Genomic DNA, 21,250 nt, shown 5'->3' with positions numbered 1-21,250 from the left:
GGGCCTCACGTGCCGGGTCACAGGGCCTCGCGTGCCGGGTCACAGGGCCTCACGTGCCGGCTCCCTCCGCTTCCCACCTCGCTCAGTCCGTGCCTCACGACAAGGAAGCCAAGGGCCGGGTGGACGAGGTACTTTCAGCGTCGGGACCTGCTGGGAACCGCGTCCCTCGGGTGGCTCCACTTTCTCCCGGGGGGCTGAGGTCAGCCCAAGGCATTTTTCCAGATAAACTGAGTGCTGCCTCCCCAAAGGACTGCCCTCAAGCCACTCTAACCCCCTCCAGGAGCGCTTCTCACACATCACAGGTCTCTCTGCCTCCTGAAGGCCCATCGGTGGCCACGTGACCCCTCCTGGCCGGCTGGGCCCCCAGAGCAGCCCTGCCTCTGCATGGTTCTGACCCGGCAACCCTCGTGGGGGTCCTGGGGTCCGCAGGTGTTTTGTCTGGCCTGTACTTCGTGTTTATGTCTTCACCAAAATTGCAGCTGGAAAGCCCTGCCGTCCGCAAGCACGTCTACCCCGCACCCGACAGTGAGCTGACAGGGAGCCCGGGCCTCTGACCGAGCGAATGCATCCCACCCGCCGCTCAGAGTCCCGTCTTGCTCCGCTGGGTTTGTGGGGCGTTTCTCCACGGCGGCTGAGTGAGGCCGTCTGCTTGGGCGGTGGGGGTAATCGGAACGCTGGGCAGCAAATTCTCCACCAGGTGTAGCATTAAGGCAAAGACAGAGGTAGGGGGTGGATAAAGAAATACAGAGAATTCAGAAGACAACGGAGGAAGCAGTGATGGAAAGGAGGAGGAGCAGAAGCCGCCGCAACCTCAGCGTCGCTGCAGCAGGCAAACACCGCGCGCCTCGGCCCGGCTCTGCCCGCCCAGCGGCCGGGGCGACCACGGTCAAGTGACTTCACATCGCGAACCACCTCTCCTCAGGTGCCAAGCAGGGACGATGACACCTGCCCCGCGGGGACGTCACCAGGCTGACATCACTGTTACCCAATCTCCTTGACGTGGTAAAAGGCCTAAACTGCTTTCCAATTTGAGACACTATCTTTGCATCCTAAGAGTCTGAAATCAAGGCCTATACCCCAAAACACTCAGAAGGCTCCACATTTTCAGGACAGGGATTACTATGCTTTTTAAAACGTTGCCTTAGATATTCAGAGGCTTCGACTCCTTTGATATTAAAAAAGACTGAGTTTCACACCTCTTTACTGAGAAGCAGGACAGCTGCCGTGGTGCCATCGCTTATTTCCTTACCTGACAGTCTCCTGACCACACGTGCCCTCTGACTCAGGGTGGCCCGTGCGGAGGACTCCGAGAGGCTGCTCTGTGGGAAAGGCCAGGGCGGTCGGAAAGGGACGAAGCGAGAACCAGAGGACTCCCCGCACCACAAAGTGCACTGGTCCCTCCTGGGGAACACATCTCTCTAAGCTTACCTGAAAGTTATTTTTCAACATAGTAACTGATTCACAGCTAATTAAGTCACAAGCACCTCTATATTGCTAATCTAAGGTTTCAATTATAAAAATCCAACAAACACAACTCTTAGGAACATACGGTTTACAGTGAGGTATACTTCTCCAGTTTAAATTTTTGTGACCATTATTTATTACTATTATAGTAAACTCAGCAGTGGCCACAGGACTGGAAGAGGTCAGTTTTCATTCCAATCCCAAAGAAAGGCAATGCCAAAGAATGCTCAAACTACCGCACAACTGCACTCATCTCACACACTAGTAAAATAATGCTCAAAATTCTCCAAGCCAGGCTTCAGCAATACGTGAACCGTGAACTTCCAGATGTTCAAGCTGGTTTTAGAAAAGGCAGAGGAACCAGAGATCATGTTGTGGGGAGGGGGGTGGGAGGGGGGTTCATGTCTGGGAACGCATGTACACCCATGGTGGATTCATGTCAATGTATGGCAAAACCAATACAGAATTGTAAAGTAAAATAAAAAATAAATAAATTAATTAATTAAAAAAAAATAAAGAGATGATAAACATAAAAAATAAAATAAGGTAAAATTGATTTTTTAAGAGGGGGGAAAAAAAAAAACAAATTGCCAACATCCGCTGGATCATGGAAAAAGCAAGAGAGTTCCAGAAAAACATCTATTTCTACTTTATTGACTATGCCAAAGCCTTTGACTGTGTGGATCACAATAAACTGTGGAAAATTCTGAAGGAGATGGGAATACCAGACCACCTGACCTGCCTCTTGAGAAACCTATATGCAGGTCAGGAAGCAACAGTTAGAACTGGACATGGAACAACAGACTGGTTCCCAATAGGAAAAGAAGTACGTCAAGGCTGTATATTGTCACCCTGCTTATTTAACTTCTATGCAGAGTACATCATGAGAAACGCTGGGCTAGAAGAAGCACAAGCTGGAATCAAGATTGCCGGGAGAAATATCAATAACCTCAGATATGCAGATGACACCACCCTTATGGCAGAAAGTGAAGAGGAACTAAAAAGCCTCTTGATGAAAGTGGAGGAGAGTGAAAAAGTTGGCTTAAAGCTCAACATTCAGAAAATGAAGATCATGACATCCGGTCCCATCACTTCATGGGAAATAGATGGGGAAACAGAGGGAAACAGTGTCAGACTTTATTTTGGGGGGCTCTAAAATCACTGCAGATGGTGACTGCAGCCATGAAATTAAAAGATGCTTACTCCTTGGAAAGAAAGTTATGACCAACCTAGATAGCATATTGAAAAGCAGAGACATTACTTTGCCAACAAAGGTCCATCTAGTTAAGGCTATGGTTTTTCCAGTAGTCATGTATGGATGTGAGAGTTGGACTGTGAAGAAAGCTGAGTACTGAAGAATTGATGCTTTTGAACTGTGGTGTTGGAGAAGACTCTCAAGAGTCCCTTGGACTGCAAGCAGATCCAAGCAGTCCATTCTAAAGATCAGTCCTGGGTGTTCACTGGAAGGACTGATGCTGAAGCTGAAACTCCAGTACTTTGGCCACCTCATGAGAAGAGATGACTCACTGGAAAAGATTGATGCTGGGAGGGGTTGGGGGCAGGAGGAGAAGGGGACGACCGAGGATGAGATGGCGGGATGGCATCACCGACTCGATGGACATGAGTTTGAGTGAACTCTGGGAGTTGGTGATGGACAGGGAGGCCTGGCGTGCTGCGATTCATGGGGTCACAAAGAGTCAGACACGGCTGAGCGACTGAACTGAGCTGAAACTGGGACATGAATAAATTCCAGTACAATAAAGATAAAATTAGCCTTTAATCCTCTCTGCCCAAAGAAATCTGATGTCACATGCTGTCGCATGAATATAGTTTTCCCATCAAGTTGGTCTCATCGAGTCACACCTATTCCTGTATTTATCTCCAACAGGCCTGGGCTGCCTACCTTTCAAAGCGCTGTTTCATCTGCTTACATGCGTAGTAGTTGCCATCTCTCAGGTTCTGCATCTTCATAACTTCAGAAAATGTTCCCTCTCCTATTTTGCCAATTGCTTTATAGTCTATAAATAAAAACAATTATAAAAATAAAAGTTTATTTATGCATCTGTTTCGTACTCGCCTCCAGACAGCAGGTGCCTTCATCTGTAAGATGATCCAACAGCAACATGTCGAGGATGGTTTGCTTATGTTTTCTAAGGCTTGCTGCTCCCCTCATTTTAAGAGAAGCTGGGCTGTGTGTTGGCAGCACAGTCTCTGTTCCCCTCGTGCAGCAGGAGTCACGTGAGGCGAGGAAAGGCTGGGGACCCCTACGGGATGCGAGAGCAGAGGCGCCGAGGCGGGCCGCATGGGTGGCCCTCGCAGGAGCGGCGAGCCCGGGCCTGGCCTCCGGCAGGCGTGGCCGTGTCCCAACCAGCCCGAGGTCCCATACAAGGCCCGGTGGACCTGCAGCAGGCTCCTGGGGCATCGTTCCCTGCGTTTCTGGAAGCTGACAGCACATCTCCCTGGCTTTGTGGCCACCACCACCACCTGGGCCCCGACGATGTCTCTATAAGCCTCCAAGTCACTACCTTAAATCCCTTGCCACCTGAAACACCGGAGCAGTTCCTGTCTTCCTGACCGAACCTTGACAGGCACAGAAAGGAGTCTCCGGGAGCGTGCTGGGAACAAAGACGGAGACCGGCCGTGGAGCAGCGAGGGGGGCAGGGAGGGGAGCAGGCTGGCCACTGGAGGGCCCGGCTCGACAGGGTGCAACTGCCGGCCTTGGCAGACTGCCTGCAGCAACTCTGCCTCTCGCAGGCCAAGTGTCCACGGAGCCTGTCGGCCCAGGGACACAGCAAGAAGGGCCAGGACGACAGAGGGTGATGAATATGATGACCCGACAAGGGCTCTCCAGACAGAAGTGAGCGCAGGGGAAACGTGCTACTTTCCAAGCAGAAACGGAAGGCGTGAGAGAGCCCAGAAACCAAACACTTCATTGGGTTGGAAAGGTTTCTGTGGTCCAAGTAAGAGGAGGAGAAGACCAAAAAAAACTTCACAGAAAGCAGCTGTGATATTTGACAGGTGAACAAGCTACTCAGCCTTGCACCAAGGTCACTGGAAAGTCACGGGAAGGCAGCCAGTCTCCACCCCACCCAAGCACTTGCCTTAGAGAGCAAGGAGACTCCTGTAGCCTGAGGCAGCAAGGCACAACAGAAGCAAGGCTTGAGAAGGATGTTTAGGAGAGAACACTGAGCGTGCAACTGACCAGAAGCAGGAAGATCAGAAACCTCCTAAACAAGCTTGGACCAAACAGGGTCCAGCACTTGCAGGTCCCAGACCCACACCGACAGAGAGCAGGCTTTTCAAATGATCCCGCTCCAAAGGAGGGCCTCCTCTTTCAGACAGAGCACATTTTTAATACCTTGCGTGAATTCTGATTTGAACAAACTGACAGAAAAAAGGCCCAGTGTTTTAGAGTAATGTTTTTGAGAAATAGTGCGCTTAAAGATTTTAAAAGTGCTTATCCGTTAGCAAGAAGTGTTGATACTAAAGTCTTTCCAGGTAAAATGACAATGTTTGGATTTTCTTTAAAATCCTATACATTCCCATTCACTTCTGCCGAAAGTATAAACTAATACAGCTATGACTCAGAATTCCGCTCCAGGGTATAGACTCAAGAGAAATGAAAGCATAAGTCTAAACAATAGGTGGTACACATATGTTCATGGAAACATTTTCACAATAGCCAAAAGTGGGAAGAAAAGAAACGTCCATCAGCTAAAGAATTGGTCAACAGGGACTTCCTGGCGGTCCAGTGGCTAAGACCCTGCATTCCCAACATAGGGACCCAGGTTCGAGCCCTAATCAGGGAACTAGATCCCTCATGCTGCAACTAAAGATCCTGTATGCCACAATAAAAACTAAATAAATGAAGATTCTGAGTGCCACAAATAAGACCTGGCACAGCCAAATAAATAAAACGGATCAACACAGCATGGTCTAGCTACACGATGACAGTATTCAGCCAGAGACACAGGCTGCAACACGGAAGAACCTTGAAAACATTATGCTAAGTAAAGGAAGCCAAGCACAAAAGGCTATTTACATGAAATGTCCAGAACAGGCAAATCCATGGACACAGAGAGTAGGTTAGTGGTTGCCAAGGGTGGGCGGGGTCCACAGGAAATGGGGCATACAGGCAAGTTGATCCCGGTTTGTTTTTGGGGTGACGATGAAAGTGCTTTAATAGATTATGATGATTGCTGGAGCACTCAGTAAAAACGCCAACAATCACCCAATCATAAACTTTACCTGGGTGAACTTTATAGTATGTAGATTACATCTCAATAAAGCTGTGAAAACAGACAGCTCTGTGGTGTTCGAGTCAGAACAGTGGTTGCCCTGGGGACTTCAGGACACGGTGAGCTCTGCTCTGGCTATGCGGCAGGTTACTGACTATGTTCACTTTCTGAAAACTCGCCAACCTGCACTCATAACTTCTTGCTAACGGATAAGCACTTTTAAAGTCTTTAAGCACACTATTTCTCAAAAACATTACTCTAAAAAAGTGGGCCTTTTTTCTGTTAGTTTGTTCAAATCAGAATTCACGCAAGGTATTAATGTGCTCTGTCTGAAAGAGAAGGCCCTCCTTTAGAGTGTGCAGTTTTCTGGACGGACATTATACTCCAATATTTAAAAATTAGAAGAAAAAAAAAGCAAGCCAAAGTTAGGAATAAATAGAAAATATGAGACACAGAAAAGATATACAGTAAAGAGTACCTGCAGGGAAAAGCACAAAGAAAAACAGACTTGGATCATGCTACTGTCGAACAGTCACGTGCACAAAGCCCCACTGCCCAGACCAACACGAGCTGGCTCTCACCACGGCTCTAGCTCCCGGGAGGGCCGGGCCTTCCTGCTCTAGACATGTCCTGTTCTCAAGCTCAGCCTTAATTAACGGTTATAATTATAAGACACCTCCACACTGTGAAGTGTAGTGAGACTCACTGGTCCTCACAACTAAAGCAGACTGAAACCACCTCTTAAATGAGGAAAGCAAAGTTTAGGGACCACTTACATTCCTCCACAGACCCCCTAACAGGGAGACTAGATGTCCTCTTCTGTGGTTAGCTCCAGAGAGCCTCTTCTGGCTCCTCAAACAGGTCTCCATCCTATTTCCCAAATGAAAACTCTCTGGGCAGGACTGCCAGCCCCAATACTAACAGTACTTGGTCCTGGCAAGTTACAAGAGCTGGACATAAACCACATTACACCAAGACAAACACACAAAAAACAACAGCAAAAAAAAAAAAAAAAAGAATGCTTGGGACAATAAAATACAGTTTCAGTCTTAGGACCATTCCATTCATAAAGAAGGCTGAGCACCGAAGAATTGATGCTTTTGAACTGTGGTGCTGGAGAAGACTCTTGAGAGTCCCTTGGATTGCAAGGAGATCAAACCAGTCCATCCTAAAGGAAATCAACCCTGAATATTCATTGGAAGGACTGATGCTGAATGAAGCTGAAGCTCCAATACTTTGGCCATCTGATGCAAAGAGCTGACTCACTGGAAAAGACCCTGATGCCGGGAAAGGCTGAAGGCAGGAGGAGAAGGGGACGACAGAGGATGAGATGGTTGGATAGTATCACCGACTCAATGGACATAAATTTGAGCAAACTCAGGGAGATGGTAAAGGCAGGGAAGCCTGACGTGCTGCAGTTCATGGGGTTGCAAAGAGTCAGATACAACTCAGTGATTGAACAATTCACATGTAAGGAAATCTGTACACTAAAAGCCACAGTCCTGAGCAAACAGCATGACGGAAGCCAAGCCTTGCAACCACCTGTACTTTGTGTGAGAAGAGGCTGGGCCATCACACCAGGAAGGGCCTCCCCCAGCATCACCTGCAGGGAATCTACCCGAGGGCGCTGATAAAACTCTCAGCGAGCATTTTCCAAACTGAGTTCTGCAAAACACTAGTACCCCTAAGACAGTAACGGGTACTCCCCCAAAGGGGGTTCCACGAGCAAACAAGCTTAGGGAACGTGGCTTAGGTTAAAGAGAAACTGGCCTGACTACGGAATTCCTCAGTGACTTTCCCCGAATCAGCCGCGTGTCCCCGGAGCACACAGGGGGCTGCGCTGCGTGTGAGCACACAGGTCTCTCAGAACTCCTGGGGCTGCTCTGGAATGACAAACTGCGGATGTTTAAGCCCTCCAATCCCTCTTCGCCAAGCGTTCCCTGAGTAAAAAGTCACTGACCAAGCTCCCAGCATGGCAGGAGTTTGAAGCTGTTCTGCCATTTCTACAGTTCTTCCCGCTCGCCCTCCGAGAGCGGCTGGCTGGAGTGAGGCAGGGCTCAGCCCTGGGCGGGTCTTCAGGATACAAGCGTCAGAGGCCTTCTGACTAAAACCAGAAGCTGTAACCCACTTGACAACCACAGCTTTACCTAAAGCCCAGAGCCTCCCTCAAACAGGTAACCTACCCAGTAAGTCCTGGAACCAGACTGGTAAGATTCTTGGGTGAATCCTCCCGAGAAGCTTCTTGAAAACAAACTGACCAAATTACAGGCCCTGTGTGTCGCTTACCACTAGTTTGTCCAGTTTGGAGCATCATAAAACAACTCTGACAAATTTCTTAGGGAGCCTCCAAACTGGAAACTGTGGGGAAACTCAACCAGACAGATGCTTCTACTGAGTAATACATCCTCTGGTCCTCAAGAAGACCCACCTGACCTGCCTAACCCCACTCCTACTCATCAAGGAACAGCCAGGGAATAACTGCTGCTCATTAAAACAACATCAAACCTTTCCCTTCTCTTGGATGGACTAGACTGGAATGCTCAGAAATCTCCCTGAAAAGAGACAGTCTATTACTGTGCAGAAAAAGTTCACATGGAGGGCCTAAAGCCACTCCCCATAGAGACATCTGCTTGCAAGGTTGGCCCTGGCTGCCATCTGGGAACCCAGATTTGGGAAAGGCTCCCCCCAGTCTCTGCAGGAAGAGTCCCTCCCGATGCCTACACCGTTCAAGCGAGCAGCGTGGTCTGCACTGAATCTGCAGAGGGCGCCTGAGCTCTCGGCCCCCAGTAAAACCCCCGGGCAGCGGGGCTCTCACGAGCTGTGCTGACAGAAACAGGTCACACGTGCTGTCAGTCTGCTACTGGAAGAACGGCGCGCGCCCTGGGGGACTCCACTGGGACAGGACTCGGGGGTCAGTGTCTCGTTTCCTCTAGGCTCTGGCCCGCGGCACTTTCTCCTTCGCTGCTCTGCTCCTTTCACTGAGGACATCACAGCTGTGAGCCAGAGTGTAACCTGAATCCTGTGAGTTCTCTGAGCAAATCTAGGGGTGGTCTTGGGACCCACACTCCCCAGCCAACACAATTTCTGCTATGCGTGCATGCTAAATCCATTCAGTTGTGTCCAGCTCTCTATGACCCTACGGGCTGTAGCCTGCCTGTCCGTGGGAGTCTCCAGGCAAGACCACTGGCGTAGGTTGCCATGTCCTGCTCCAGGGGATCTTCCCGCCCCAGGGATCGAACCCGTGTCTCTTGCATCTCCTGCTGTGGCAGGCGGGTTTTTTGTTTTTGCCACTAATGCCGCCTGGGAAGCCCAATGCACACTGTACTTCAGCCTAAATGAATTAAACACCCCTGGCGGTGTGACTACAGGACTGTGGACATCACTGCAGCCCACCGGCACCAGCTGCACAGCAGGCGCTGGGCCACGCATGGAGGACACAGAGGTCAGGAAGACAGAGTCCCTCAGCTCGAGGACAGAGTGTGTTCCCGAGCCCCCAGCTTTAGGTCCTTTACTTTAAAAGGGAGGCAGAGGGAGAGAGGCACACTCCTGTTTAGATAATATTAAAGGCCAAATTCATGGATTCTTAGTGTCCAAAATTGAATACGTGATGCTGTAGATTCTAATCTCCCAGGACCAACCTGGTAGGTAGGCCTCAGAGTAGACGACTTTCCTCCCTCTGTGGGCACCCTGTCCTCTGCCACAGACCTGTTCGTGCCCACTCTGCACCTCTCTCCGCAAGGCCATAAGCCTCGTAAAGGTAAAGTCTACTAGCGTCTTTATGCCCTGTACATCCTCGTCAACAAACGAGTCAAAGAAGAAACGTCATGGCGCATGCCCCGTCCAATATTCCTTAGTCCTCCAGACACACGCTGCAGGAGGAACCTGGACAGCTGAACCACAAAATTACGACTACCGACTAACTGCCAACCAATCCTTTTTTATTCATCTGTGTTGAAATACCGGGTATTTCAGATCACAATGAGCGCTCTCCTGTCTCGTAGGTCACTTCCTTTCCCAGGTCAGACCATCCATATAAACCACAGAGAGATCGGGAGGGCAGGGAGGATAAACGACTGGAAAGATGCTCCTTAAACTACCTTCATAGTCCTCCATCAAACTCTCAGAATATGTTTTTTCATTAATGTTAGTCGGAATCCATGGATATTTATTTTATATTCCAGGATAATCTAATGCTACTTTAGTGTGTTGCTTCAAACTGTTCCTGCTCTGGCCTTTAGGAGCTCTTTCTGTTGGCTCCTTGGTCCCTTTGACATGTCCCCATCCACAAGGTTTGTCTAGGCTTACATTATCTGTTTTTTCAGTACCTTCTTACTTTCTGGCACTACAAAAGCTTGTGTATTTCCTGTTTCAGTCCTAGGATTGCCATTTGGCCAAGGAGTCCTGGTTCCTTCTATCAGAGGAAGATATTTATCAAACACCAAGATCTGAATGCGAAGCATCAGGCACCACTTTTCACTTAATCATCTCAACAACCCCATGCAACAGGTACCCCATTAGCCCATCTTACAAATGAGGAACTATGGCCCCGAGAACTTAGGCATCCTGCCCAGGGCCACACCGATGAAGCAGGAGGCTGCACGTGCCGGGAGTCTGACCCCAGAAGAGCTTCCCAACCACACGGCCACTGCTGCCCCCCGTGAGCAGAACGCTGCCCCCCGTGAGCAGAACGCTGTCCAGGAGACGCAGAGGTCACACAAGTGTACTCATAGGAACGGTGACCATAAGACCCTTTCCAAAGTAACGGCTCGGCTGACAATGCCCATGAGAAAGGCAGAGCTTGGGAACCCCACTGCCAATGATATGAACGTGTGGAAGTGTTAGTCGTGTCTGACTCTTTGCAACCCCACGGACTGTAGTCTGCCAGGCTCCTCTGTCCATGGAATTCGCTGGGCACGAATACTGGAGTGGGTTGCCATTTCCTGCTCCAGGGGATCTTCCTGACTCAGGGACTGAACCCAGGTCTCCCGCATCGCAGGCAGATTCTTTACCGTCTGAACCACCAGGGACGCCCGCGATATAGTGCCCCACTCTCTGGTATGAGGAACAGTGCTGCACAGACTCCAGCGGCGAGCGGCATGACCTTCACATGTGGCGACCGCAGTCGTGCTTGCTCTTCCCTTATTGGATCCTTCCGGGCCTTCTGCTCCAGGCAGTCCACCAGGCACTCCAGTCACAACATCCCATGACTGTGTCTACCCTGAGCTGTAACCTGTGCCTCTCACGACAGCGCTGTGTGCAAGTGTGCGCAGTCGTGTCTGGTTCTTTGCAACCCCCGGCTGGCAGCTTGCCAGGCTGCTCTGTCCATGGGGTTCTCCTGGCATTTCCTCCCCCGGGGGATCTTCCTGACCCAGGGATCAAACCTGGGTCTCCTGCGTCGCCTGGATTGCAGGCGGACTGTTTACCGACTGAGCCATTGGGGAAGACCGTAGACAGTTGTTGAACAAATAAAAGGACAACAACTAGCTCCTAAACGGAGAAGGCGATGGCACCCCACTCCAGTGCTCTTGCCTAGAAAATCCCATGGACGGAGGAGCCTGGTGGGCTGCAGTCCATGGGGTTGCTAAGAGTCGGACACGACTGAGCAACTTCCCTTTCACTTTTCACTTTCATGCACTGGAGAAGGAAATGGCAACCCAGTCCAGTGTTCTTGCCTGGAGAATCCCAGGGACGGGGGAGCCTGGTGGGCTGCCGTTCATGGGGTCGCACAGAGTCGGACACGACTGAAGCGACTCAGCAGCAGCAGCAGCAGCTCTTAAAACCCAAGCTGAAGCACATTCACTAGAACGGCTCCAATGTAAAAGGCTGGAAACACCAAGTGTTGGCTGGGATGTGGAATGCATGGATCCCTCACACATGGACGATGGTGGATTTAAAATGGCATAGCCACTTTAGAAAACAGGAAGTTTCTTATAAAAGTAAATACACACTTCCAACCCAATCCAGCAATTCAACTCCTAGGAATCTAGAGAAGTGAAAACATGTGTCCACACAAAGACTTGTACATGGATGTTAATAGCAGCATTATTCACAAAAGCCGCCAAATGGAACAATCCAAATGTTCACTAACTGCAAAATGAATAAACTAACTGTGGCATATTCATGGGCTGCTGCTAAGTCACTTCAGTCGTGTCCGACTCTGTGCGACCCCATGGACGGCAGCCCACCAGGCTCCCCCGTCCCTGGGATTCTCCAGGCAAGAACACTGGAGTGGGTTACCATTTCCTTCTCCAATGCATGCAAGTGAAAAGTGAAAAGTGAAGTCGTTCAGTCGTATCTGACTCTTAGCGACCCCATAGACTGCAGCCTTCCAGGCTCCTCCATCCATAGGATTTTCAAGGCAAGAGTACTGGAGTGGGGTGCCATTGCCTTCTCCGATTCATGGGCTAGAATACAGCAATAAAAAGGACCAAACTACTAAGATGCCACTACATGCATGGACCCAAAAAAACATGCTAACCAAAGAAGACAGATTCAGAAAATCACATACATTTATATTTACTACATTTATATGAAATTCTAGAAAAGGCAACACTTTAGCAATAGAAAGCATATCAATGATCTTGGGAGCCAGGGGTGGAGGAGGAGACTGACTGCAAAGGAGCGCAAGACAACTCTCAGGGGCAACAGAAAAGTTCTGCATCTTTTTTTTTTGGCCACATGGCTTGCTGGAGTTTCGTTCCCTGATCAAGGATTGAATCCACAAGCTGAAATATTATGTAGCCAGTAAAAACGATGAGGTACGATCTGGAATCCAGACTGCCGGGAGAAATATCAATAACCTCACATATGCAGATAATACCACCCTTATGGCAGGAAGCAAAGAGGAACTAAAGATATTCTTGAAGAAAGTGAAAAAGGAGAGTGAAAACACTGGCTTAAAACTCAATGTTCAAAAAACTAAGATCATGGCATCTGGTCCCATCACTTCATGGCAAATAGATGGGGAAACAATGCAAACAGTGAGAGACTTTACTTTTTGGGCTCCCAAATCACTGCAGATGGTGACTGCAGCCATGAAATTAAAAGACGCTTGCTCCTTGGAAGAAACGCTATGACCAACCCAGACAGCATGTTAAAAAGCAGAGACATTACTTTGCCAACAAAGGTCCGTCTAGTCAAAGCTAAGGTTTTTCCAGTAGTCATGTATGGATGTGAGAGTTGGACCATAAATAAAGCTGGGCACCGAAGAACTGATGCTTTTGAACTGTGGTGTTGGAGAAGACTCTTGAGAGTCCCTTGGACAGCAGGGAGATCAAACCAGTCAGTTCTAAAGGAAATCAGTCCTGAATATTCATTGGAAGGACAGATGGTGAAGCTCTGATACTTTGGCCACCTGATGGGAAGAACTGACCATTGGAAAAGACCCTGATACTGGTAAAGACTGAAGGTGGGAGGGGAAGGGGACGACAGAGGATGAGATGACGGGATGGCATCACCAACTCAATGGACATGAGTTTGAGTATACTCTGGGAGTTGGTGATGGACAGGGAAGCCAGGCATGCTGCAGTCCATGTGGTTGCAAAGAGTTGGACATGACTTAGCGATTGAACTGAACTGAACTGAATAAAAATGAAAAGGCTCTTAGCCTTTCCACTAAAATCTGGAACAAGATAAGGATGCCCACTCTCACCACTTTTATGTAACATAGTATTGGAAGATCTAGTCACAGCAATCAGACAAGAAAAACAAAAGATAGCCAGACTGGAATGGAAGAGGTAAAATTGTCATTATATGCAGATGACATGATACTATATATAGAAAACCCTAAAGACACACAAACTACAAGAACTGATAAAGTTCAGCAAGGCATCCACCCTCTCTTTCCAGTGGCGGAGTCTGGAGAAGACGCACAGAAATGGCACCTCACAAAGGGAAGGAAAAGAAGGAATAACAGGTATCAGCCTCGGCCCTCAGGTGGCTGAAGGAGGAAACGTTATTTGGTGTGTGCCACATCTTTGCATCCTTCAATGACACTTTTGTGCACGTCACCGATCTTTCTGGCAAGGAAACCATCTGCCGTATAACTGGTGGGACGAAGGTGAAGGCTGACCGAGATGAGTCCTCTCCATATGCTGCCGTGTTGGCTGCCCAGGATGTAGCCCAGAGATGCAAGGAGCTGGGCATGACTGCCCTCCACATCAAATCCGGGCCACAGGATGAAACAGGACCAAGACTCCTGGACCAGGGGCCCAGTCACCGCTCAGGGCCCTCGCCCGCTCAGGGATGAAGATTGGGCGGATTGAGGATGTCGCCCCCATCCCCTCCGACAGCACCTGCAGGAAGGGGGTCGCCGTGGTCCCCATCTGTGAACAGGACTCCTCCGATTACTGCTTTCTGTTAATAAGCTGTTTTGATGTAAAAAAAAAAAAAAGTTCAGCAAGGCAGCAGGATACAAGATTAACATACAGAAATTGGTTACATTTCTTTATGCTAACAACAAAATACCACAAAAGGAATATGAACAATCATCCCTTTTAAGTCACGTCAAAAATAATAAAAACAAATCCTACCAAGAAAGTGAGACTTATATGCTGAGGAGTATAAACATTGATAGGACTTCTCTGGTGGCCAGTGGCTGGGAACTGCCTACCAGTGCAGCAGACACAGGTTTGATTCCTGGTCTGGAAAGATCCCACTTGCCTTGGCGTGACTAAGCCCACGAGCCTAGAGTCCATGCTCAGCAACAAGAGAAGAGACTGCAATGAGAAGCCTGTGCACTGTACCTAGAGAGCAGCCCCCACTCGCCGACCAGAGAGAGACTGCAAGCACACAGCGACGGAAACCCAGCACAGACAAATAAACAAGTTTTTAGAAGTTTAAATCACATAGCTACATGAAAAAAGGCAGACAGAATGCAGAAGATAAATAAGTTCTTCACATTAAGATTCCATTCATTTTTACCAAACCAAGCCCTGTTTAAGTGGAATTTGAGCCTTAAAGCATGAAAATGGAGTTCAAATTCACTTTTTGTGCAATTCTAAAACTATCACACCCAAATCCAACTATCTGTATTAAAACTGCTTCTAAAGATCTTAATCAAGGCAGGTGATAAGCATCAGAACTACGTTGTTTTAGTCGCTTAGTCGTGGCCGACTCTTGCGACCCTATGGACTATACTCCACCAGGGTTCTCATCCACAGGATTTTCCAAACAAGAATTCTGGACTGGGTTGCCATATCCTTCTCCAGTCAGAACTAAGGGGCAAGTTAATTACTAAGTGTAACTCTCAACTAGAGTTTAAAAGAGGATTCAGCTTCTAATTCCCATTCTCTTTGAGAGACAAAGTACTTCAAACCAAATCACTAAAAACAAGGTCAAGATCCTTCAATAAAGAAGGGTGTACCAAATTAATTAGTTCATGCACTGTGGGAAAAATGGTGACCTGAATTACTAAACATCATGAAAATACAAAAAGACGTAAAATTATTCATAAACGCATAAAAATGATCATTTTGTAATGTGGAGAAACACTATAACTACGCTGTGCAGCTGGGACTAGCAGTGTTGTGGGTCAATTATACTTGAAAAAACACAAAATTTTAAAGCTTAAAGTGCACCCTTTGGGACTTCCCTTGTGGCCCAGTGGCTAAGACTCCGAGCTCCCAACGCAGGGGCTCTGGGTTCGATCCCTGCTCAGGGAACCAGATCCCATGTGCCACAACTAAGACTTCACACTGAAGATCCCGCGTGCTGCAGCTAAGACCCAGTGCAGCCAAATAAATAAACAAATAGTTTTTAAAAAACAAAAGTTTAAAAGATATAAATCATAAAATGCAAATGTTAACATATAGATCGTGTGTGTGTGTATGTACTGTGTGTGTGTGTGTGTATATATATATGTACACATATGCTAACATTTGTGATTTTTGACTGGGATCCTGGAAAAAATAAAAACACCTATCATGGATATTACTGGGATAACTGGGGAAATGTGAGCTATAGACTGCATATTACATAACAGTATTGTATCAGCATGCTATTTACTGTGATTATGTAGGAGAATGTTCTTGTCCTTAGCAGACACTTGCTGAATTAGTAATGGTGAAATGTAATGATGTCTACAGCTAACTCTCAAAAGGTTTAGTGAAAATAAATACATAACGGAGAGAGACAGGAAACACCAGTGCACGGTGAGACAGCGCACAAACACAAAGCAAGTGGAGCATCTAGGTGAAGGGTGCACGGATACTCAGTGTACTCTTCTTGCAACTTTTCTGTAGATTCGAAATTTTTCAAAATGAATAGCTGGGAAGGAAAAAAAAAGGAATACAGTAAAACATACGTGTATGTAAGTCCACACTATACATAAAAATGTAAAGCCTTTTGTAGACCTTGTAATCTACTGCTTTGGGTGCATTACTGAAAAAGATAATCACGTAAACAATATCTAACAAAAGAAAATAAGAACCTCTTGGACTTCGCTGGTGGTACAGTCGGTAAGAATGCTCCTGTCGATGTAGAGGACACGGGTTCAATCCCTGCTCGGGGAATATTTCACTTGCCTGGGAGCAACCAAAGCCTGTGAGCCGCAATTACTGAGCTTGAGTGCTCCAACTGTTGAAGCCTGTGCACCAGAACCTGTGCTCAGAAAAAAAAAGAAGCCACCACAATCAGCCCAGGCACCACAACAAAGAGTGGGTCCCACAAGACATCACTAGAGAAAGCCTGCGTGAAGCAATGAAGACCCAGTGCAGGGAAAAATTAATTATATGAAGAAAATAAGAATGTCTTGGAAAGGATGAATGAGATGAATTAATTGTTTTAAACATCTTTGTGACACAATTTATGCCATATACCGATTACCAATTGACAGTCAGGATACAATGCAAATTTAACATCATAACTATACCCAACACAATTTAATCTTTTCACAACAAAACAGGTTGGAATTTTTCTGGACCTCAGGTTCACAGCATAAATAAGTATACCTGTACAGTAATGTAAAAATAAAAAAGCAGCCCATTCTAGTTGATTACGCTTGGACTGTTCATAATCCACAAATTGAAGCACAGATAAATATGGTACCCTCACATTTTCAAGGATGACTATCTCATTTCATAACTTCCCAGAAACGCTCTTTTACTGAAAGGCTCTTCCAAAATTTCTGTAAAGAAGTTCTGACAAAAGCAGTACTGCTGCTGCTGCTGCTGCCGCTGCTAAGTCGCTTCAGTCGTGTCCGACCCTGTGCGACTCCATAGACCACAGCCCACCAGGCTCCCCCGTCCCGGAGATTCTCCAGGCAAGAACACTGGAGTGGGTTGCCATTGCCTTCTCCAATGCATGAAAGTGAAAAGTGAAAGTGAAGTCGCTCAGTCGTGTCCGACTCCTAGCGACCCCATGGACTGCAGCCTACCAGGCTCCTCCGTCCATGGGATTTGCCAGGCAAGAGTACTGGAGTGGGGTGCCACTGCCTTCTCCGAAAGCAGTACTACCTGACCCCAAAATAATAAAGTAAAATATACAGCCCAGCTTTCCTCTCAATTGTCTACTAAACCAATGACAATAAAAGGCAGGAAGCCTCACTATAGCCTCTCACTACATTACTGCCAAATGTTTTCAACCCACCGTTTAAAAGAATGAAAACCTCCCCAAACTCTAATGTAACCTCGCACCAAAATAAACCTCAGCTGGACTCGGGTCGACGTTCTGAGACCCTTCACAGCCCGACCAGCCCTGAACCCCTCGGGCTGCCCCCTCCGGCTGCCCCCGGGGACGCGGGTCCCCGACAGCCCACCGAGGTTTGGGGTCCCCACACTGCCCACCTCCCACGCCCACCGAGAGCCTCGCGAAGCCGGCCCCCACCCGCCGCCACTCGCCCTCTGGTCCCGCCCCTCGCAGCTCCACTCAACTCTTCATCCTGGGTGCGGAAGCCGGCGACAACCCCTTGCCGATACTGGACGGAGAAGAAAGGGATAGAAAGTGTGGGCCCTGGCTTCCACTCCTTAGAGGCAGGGTCCCGAACTAGGACCTCCGTGGTGGTCCCTAAACGGAGAGCGTTAGGATCCGGCCGCCATGTTGTATCCCTGTCACCCTAGCAACCGTCAGGTCCCGACCACCCCGAGGCCGGAAACTGCGCGTGCGCAAAACGACCTATCGGCGCCCTCTGGTCCTACATGTACGCGTGCGCAGTATGGCCCGCCTCCTCACTCTAGTTGCTAAGCAACCCTCCTTGCAGCCTTAAGCTGTTCCCGGCTTTTGAGTGTAGGCGACTTTCCCTGGGATCGCTCTCCCTAGCCGTCCTGAGAATTTAGTGATTTGGGACCTAATGCCTGGACGACAGCCTTGAGCTTTAACTGGGCTGAGACACACTAAATAATAGTCAATTGATACCTTTTCTTTGCAGTCGCATGTTACAATTGAATATCCATTGACTGTAGATAATATAGTCCCGTGATTCAAGATTCAAAAATAACAAAAACAGAACAGAGTGGAAATCCTCCCTCCCACTGTTCTGCCCCAGTTCCTCTCCGCATAAAGTAGGTAACTCTTAAGAGATCTTTTTTTTCCCCCTCTTTCTTACACCAGTGGTAGTGTTGTATAGACTCTGCTTTGTATTTTGCATTTTTTACTTGATACTTTAACTTGGATGGTTCCCCTAACAGGACCCAAAGAGCTTCATTATTTAACTTAATGGCTCTTCCAGTTCATGGTTGTCTGTGTGTGCGCTCAGTTGTGTCCGACTCTTTGCGACCCCATGGACTGTAACCCACCAGGCTCCTCTGTCCATGGGATTCTCCAGGCAAGAATACTGAAATGGGTTGCCATTTCTTCCTCTCGAGGACCTTCCTGACCCAGGGATCTAACTCTCATCTCCTTCGACTCCTCGATTGACAAGCGGATTCTTTTACCCCTGAGCCACCTGGGAAGTCCCACTTCATGGTTGCACCATCTCTTATTTAACTGCTTCCCTGCTGGACATCTCGGTTGTTTCTAATAAGCTGATCTTTCACATACTGCTGCAGTGACCAGCTCTGAACATATATCATGTTCCACACGTTCGTGTATACCTGTAGGAGAAATTCTTCAAGTGGAGCTGCTGAGTCAAAAGGTTGTTGTTGCTGTTGTTCAGTCGCTCAGTCGTGTCTGACTCTTTGCAACCCCATGGACTGCAGCATGCCAAGCTTCCCTGTCCTTCACTGTCTCCTGGAGTTTGCTCAAATTCATGTCCCTTGAGTCGGTGATACTATCTAACCATCTCATCCTCTGCCTCCCTCTTCTCCTTTTGCCTTCAATCTTTCCCAGCATTAGGAGCTTTTCCAGTGAGCCACCTTTTCGAATCAGGAGGCCGAAGTATTGGCGCTTCAGCTTCAGCCTGTCTTTCCGATAAATATTCAGGGTTGATTTCCTTTAGGATTGATTGGTTTGATATCCTTGCAGTCCAAGGGACTCTCAAGAGTCTTCTCCAGCACCACAATCCGAAGGCATCAAAAGGTATCTACTTTGTTTTGTTTTTTTTACTTCACTTTAAAAATTTGAGTCAAAATTCACATAACATAGAATCAATCATTTTAAAATGTGACATTCAGTACATTCACAATGTTGTGGAACCATCACCTTTATCTAGCTCCAAAACATTTTCATTGCCCCAGAGGGAAACTCCAAACCTGTAAATCAGTCTCAAAAACATGATACTAAGTGAAGTAAGCCAGACACAAAAGGCCACCTGTTGTATGATTCTGTTTACAGAGTAATTCCAGACTGGACAAATCCATAGAGACAGAATATAGATACAGGCTTCCAGGAACTGGGGGAATGAGAGTGACTGCTAACAGGTAAGGGATTTCTTTTTGTGGTATTGACAGCATTCTGGAATTAGATAGTGGTGATGGTTGCACAACTTTGTAAGTCTAGTAAAAATCACTGAATTGTATGTATTAAATGGTTAGAACGATCCATTATGTGAATTTTATCAAGTGAATTGAAAAAAAAAACAGGGTGATTATTGCTGGTATTATTATTGTGTTTTTTCCCAAATCAAAAGAGCTTTTATTTCATTTTTAAACTATCACAAATGAGTCCAAAGAATCATCTGGCGTCTTGTGGTTTCTGTAGCCGGACCACCCAGAGCTTATTCATCAGCCTGCTGAACTGTTCCTTTTTCAGAAACGTAGATACCATCCAAAAATTTTCTGATATCCTTGTGGCTTGCTGAATCTGACACAAGTTCCGTGTGGTTTCCTTCAAGACTCAACTCATCTTCCTGGGCTTGAGGTACTGAATAAGCAATGTCTGGCCTCATCTGAACCCTGTGGATGTATTTTCCACCCCCGGAAATTTTCAGATTTCAGCAAAAGAACCATTCTCCTGAATAGCAGCATCGATGGGGAAGTGAGCACACACAGACCTCATCTTGTAACAGAAGCCCAGCGTGACACTTTTGATCATGTTCTGTACACGACTACAGATCGTGCAAACAGTAACCAGTTCCTTTTTATTTCCCCACCATTTGTCAACTTGGAACCTCTTCTTTTTTCTTTCCGAGGAGACTGAATGCTACATTGACGTGATCGAAGTCCCTCCACTGAGCCTCTGGGGCCCTTTACTGTGCATCCCTTTAGAGTAAGCATAGAGTCATGACTTAGCCACTGAGCGCTGCTGCTACTAGCTCAGAGTCATGTCGACATTTCTGGAGCGCCAGCAGTCCGATTGCTGAGAATGGTCTACATTCTCGCAGTGGATGAGGTGTGGGTATTACTGTGGGTGGTCCTGTCCTTGTTGGCTCTGAAAAGCCACATCTAATCTCTCCAGATCATTGGAATTGATTTCTCTCTTCTTTCTCCTTGTGGTCTTTCCCCTTACGTGGGGACTTGTATTTAAGTCACATTGATCTCTCTTTCTTTCTCACACTGTCTTTTTCATATTCCTTTCTTCTACCAAGGTAGGTTTTAAGCTTCTTAGCCCACCCACCTGTCTTTTATCTCTTCTGCAGGCAGAAGGACTTTCTGGGTAGTCACTGAATACCTGTTGAAAGGTGAACCGGTGAATGCATTTTATATCATCATCTGGATCTTCTATTCACCTTCGCTGTGGACAATTAGTAGTGAAATCCTGAAGAAGCCCAGGGGGCTCCTCATCCTGAGCAAGGGTCACAGCAAGGCGTCCCCTGTAGGCAGACACAGCCTTGGTGCTCCTCCCCAGGTGAGCAGGGGCTATTGGACTTCAGCCCTCCAGGCCACGAACACCAGCACCCTGGTCTGCAACCTGCACTTCGAACTTGGAGGCCTTGGGAGAGGGGAGTGGAAGGGCCTTCAGAGTGGAAGATCAAAGGAAACAAACAGGGACCTTAGCAGGAAGGCAGAAAGGGAACTGTGTGAGATTTTGCCTAGAGCGGAGGTTCTCAATCTTTAACCGGCGCTGAACTCACCTGCCTTCAGGTGATTCTGGACTCTGCAGGGCCCCACCCACAGACTTCCTGAGTTTGTCATTCTGGGGTAGCATTTGAAAATTCACGTCTTGGGACTTCCCTGGTGGTCCAGTGGCTAAAACTCTGCGCTCCCAACGTGGGGGGGTGGGGCACACAGGTTCCA

At 47.8% G+C, this 21,250-nt stretch overlaps 1 protein-coding gene and 2 pseudogenes across 3 annotated transcripts in view; 1 reads left to right on the top strand and 2 right to left on the bottom strand.

The window, feature by feature from the left end:
* Positions 1–17,768, bottom strand: part of MOK (MOK protein kinase) — a 44,157-nt gene extending 26,389 nt beyond the window's left edge. For all 3 annotated transcript variants that reach the window (XM_040256889.1, XM_040256890.1, XM_040256891.1), the window contains exons 1-2: positions 17,573–17,768; positions 3,368–3,482 (exon numbers count right to left, since the gene is read on the bottom strand). In XM_040256889.1, coding sequence (XP_040112823.1) covers positions 3,368–3,482; positions 17,573–17,579 — 122 coding nt within the window. In that variant the 5' untranslated portion in view covers positions 17,580–17,768. The remainder of the gene's footprint in view (positions 1–3,367; positions 3,483–17,572) is intronic.
* Positions 13,564–17,373, top strand: LOC120875385 (annotated as a pseudogene).
* A 1,991-nt stretch (positions 17,769–19,759) lies between the features above and the next one.
* On the bottom strand, positions 19,760–20,290 carry LOC120875685 (annotated as a pseudogene).
* Positions 20,291–21,250: the final 960 nt, after the last annotated feature.

The sequence above is a fragment of the Oryx dammah genome, unplaced genomic scaffold (assembly GCF_014754425.2).
Source record: "Oryx dammah isolate SB20612 unplaced genomic scaffold, SCBI_Odam_1.1 HiC_scaffold_16, whole genome shotgun sequence".
In the NCBI taxonomy this organism is placed as follows: domain Eukaryota; kingdom Metazoa; phylum Chordata; class Mammalia; order Artiodactyla; family Bovidae; genus Oryx; species Oryx dammah.
Note: the sequence above shows the minus strand (reverse complement) of the source record. Positions and strands in the feature narration are given on the sequence as shown.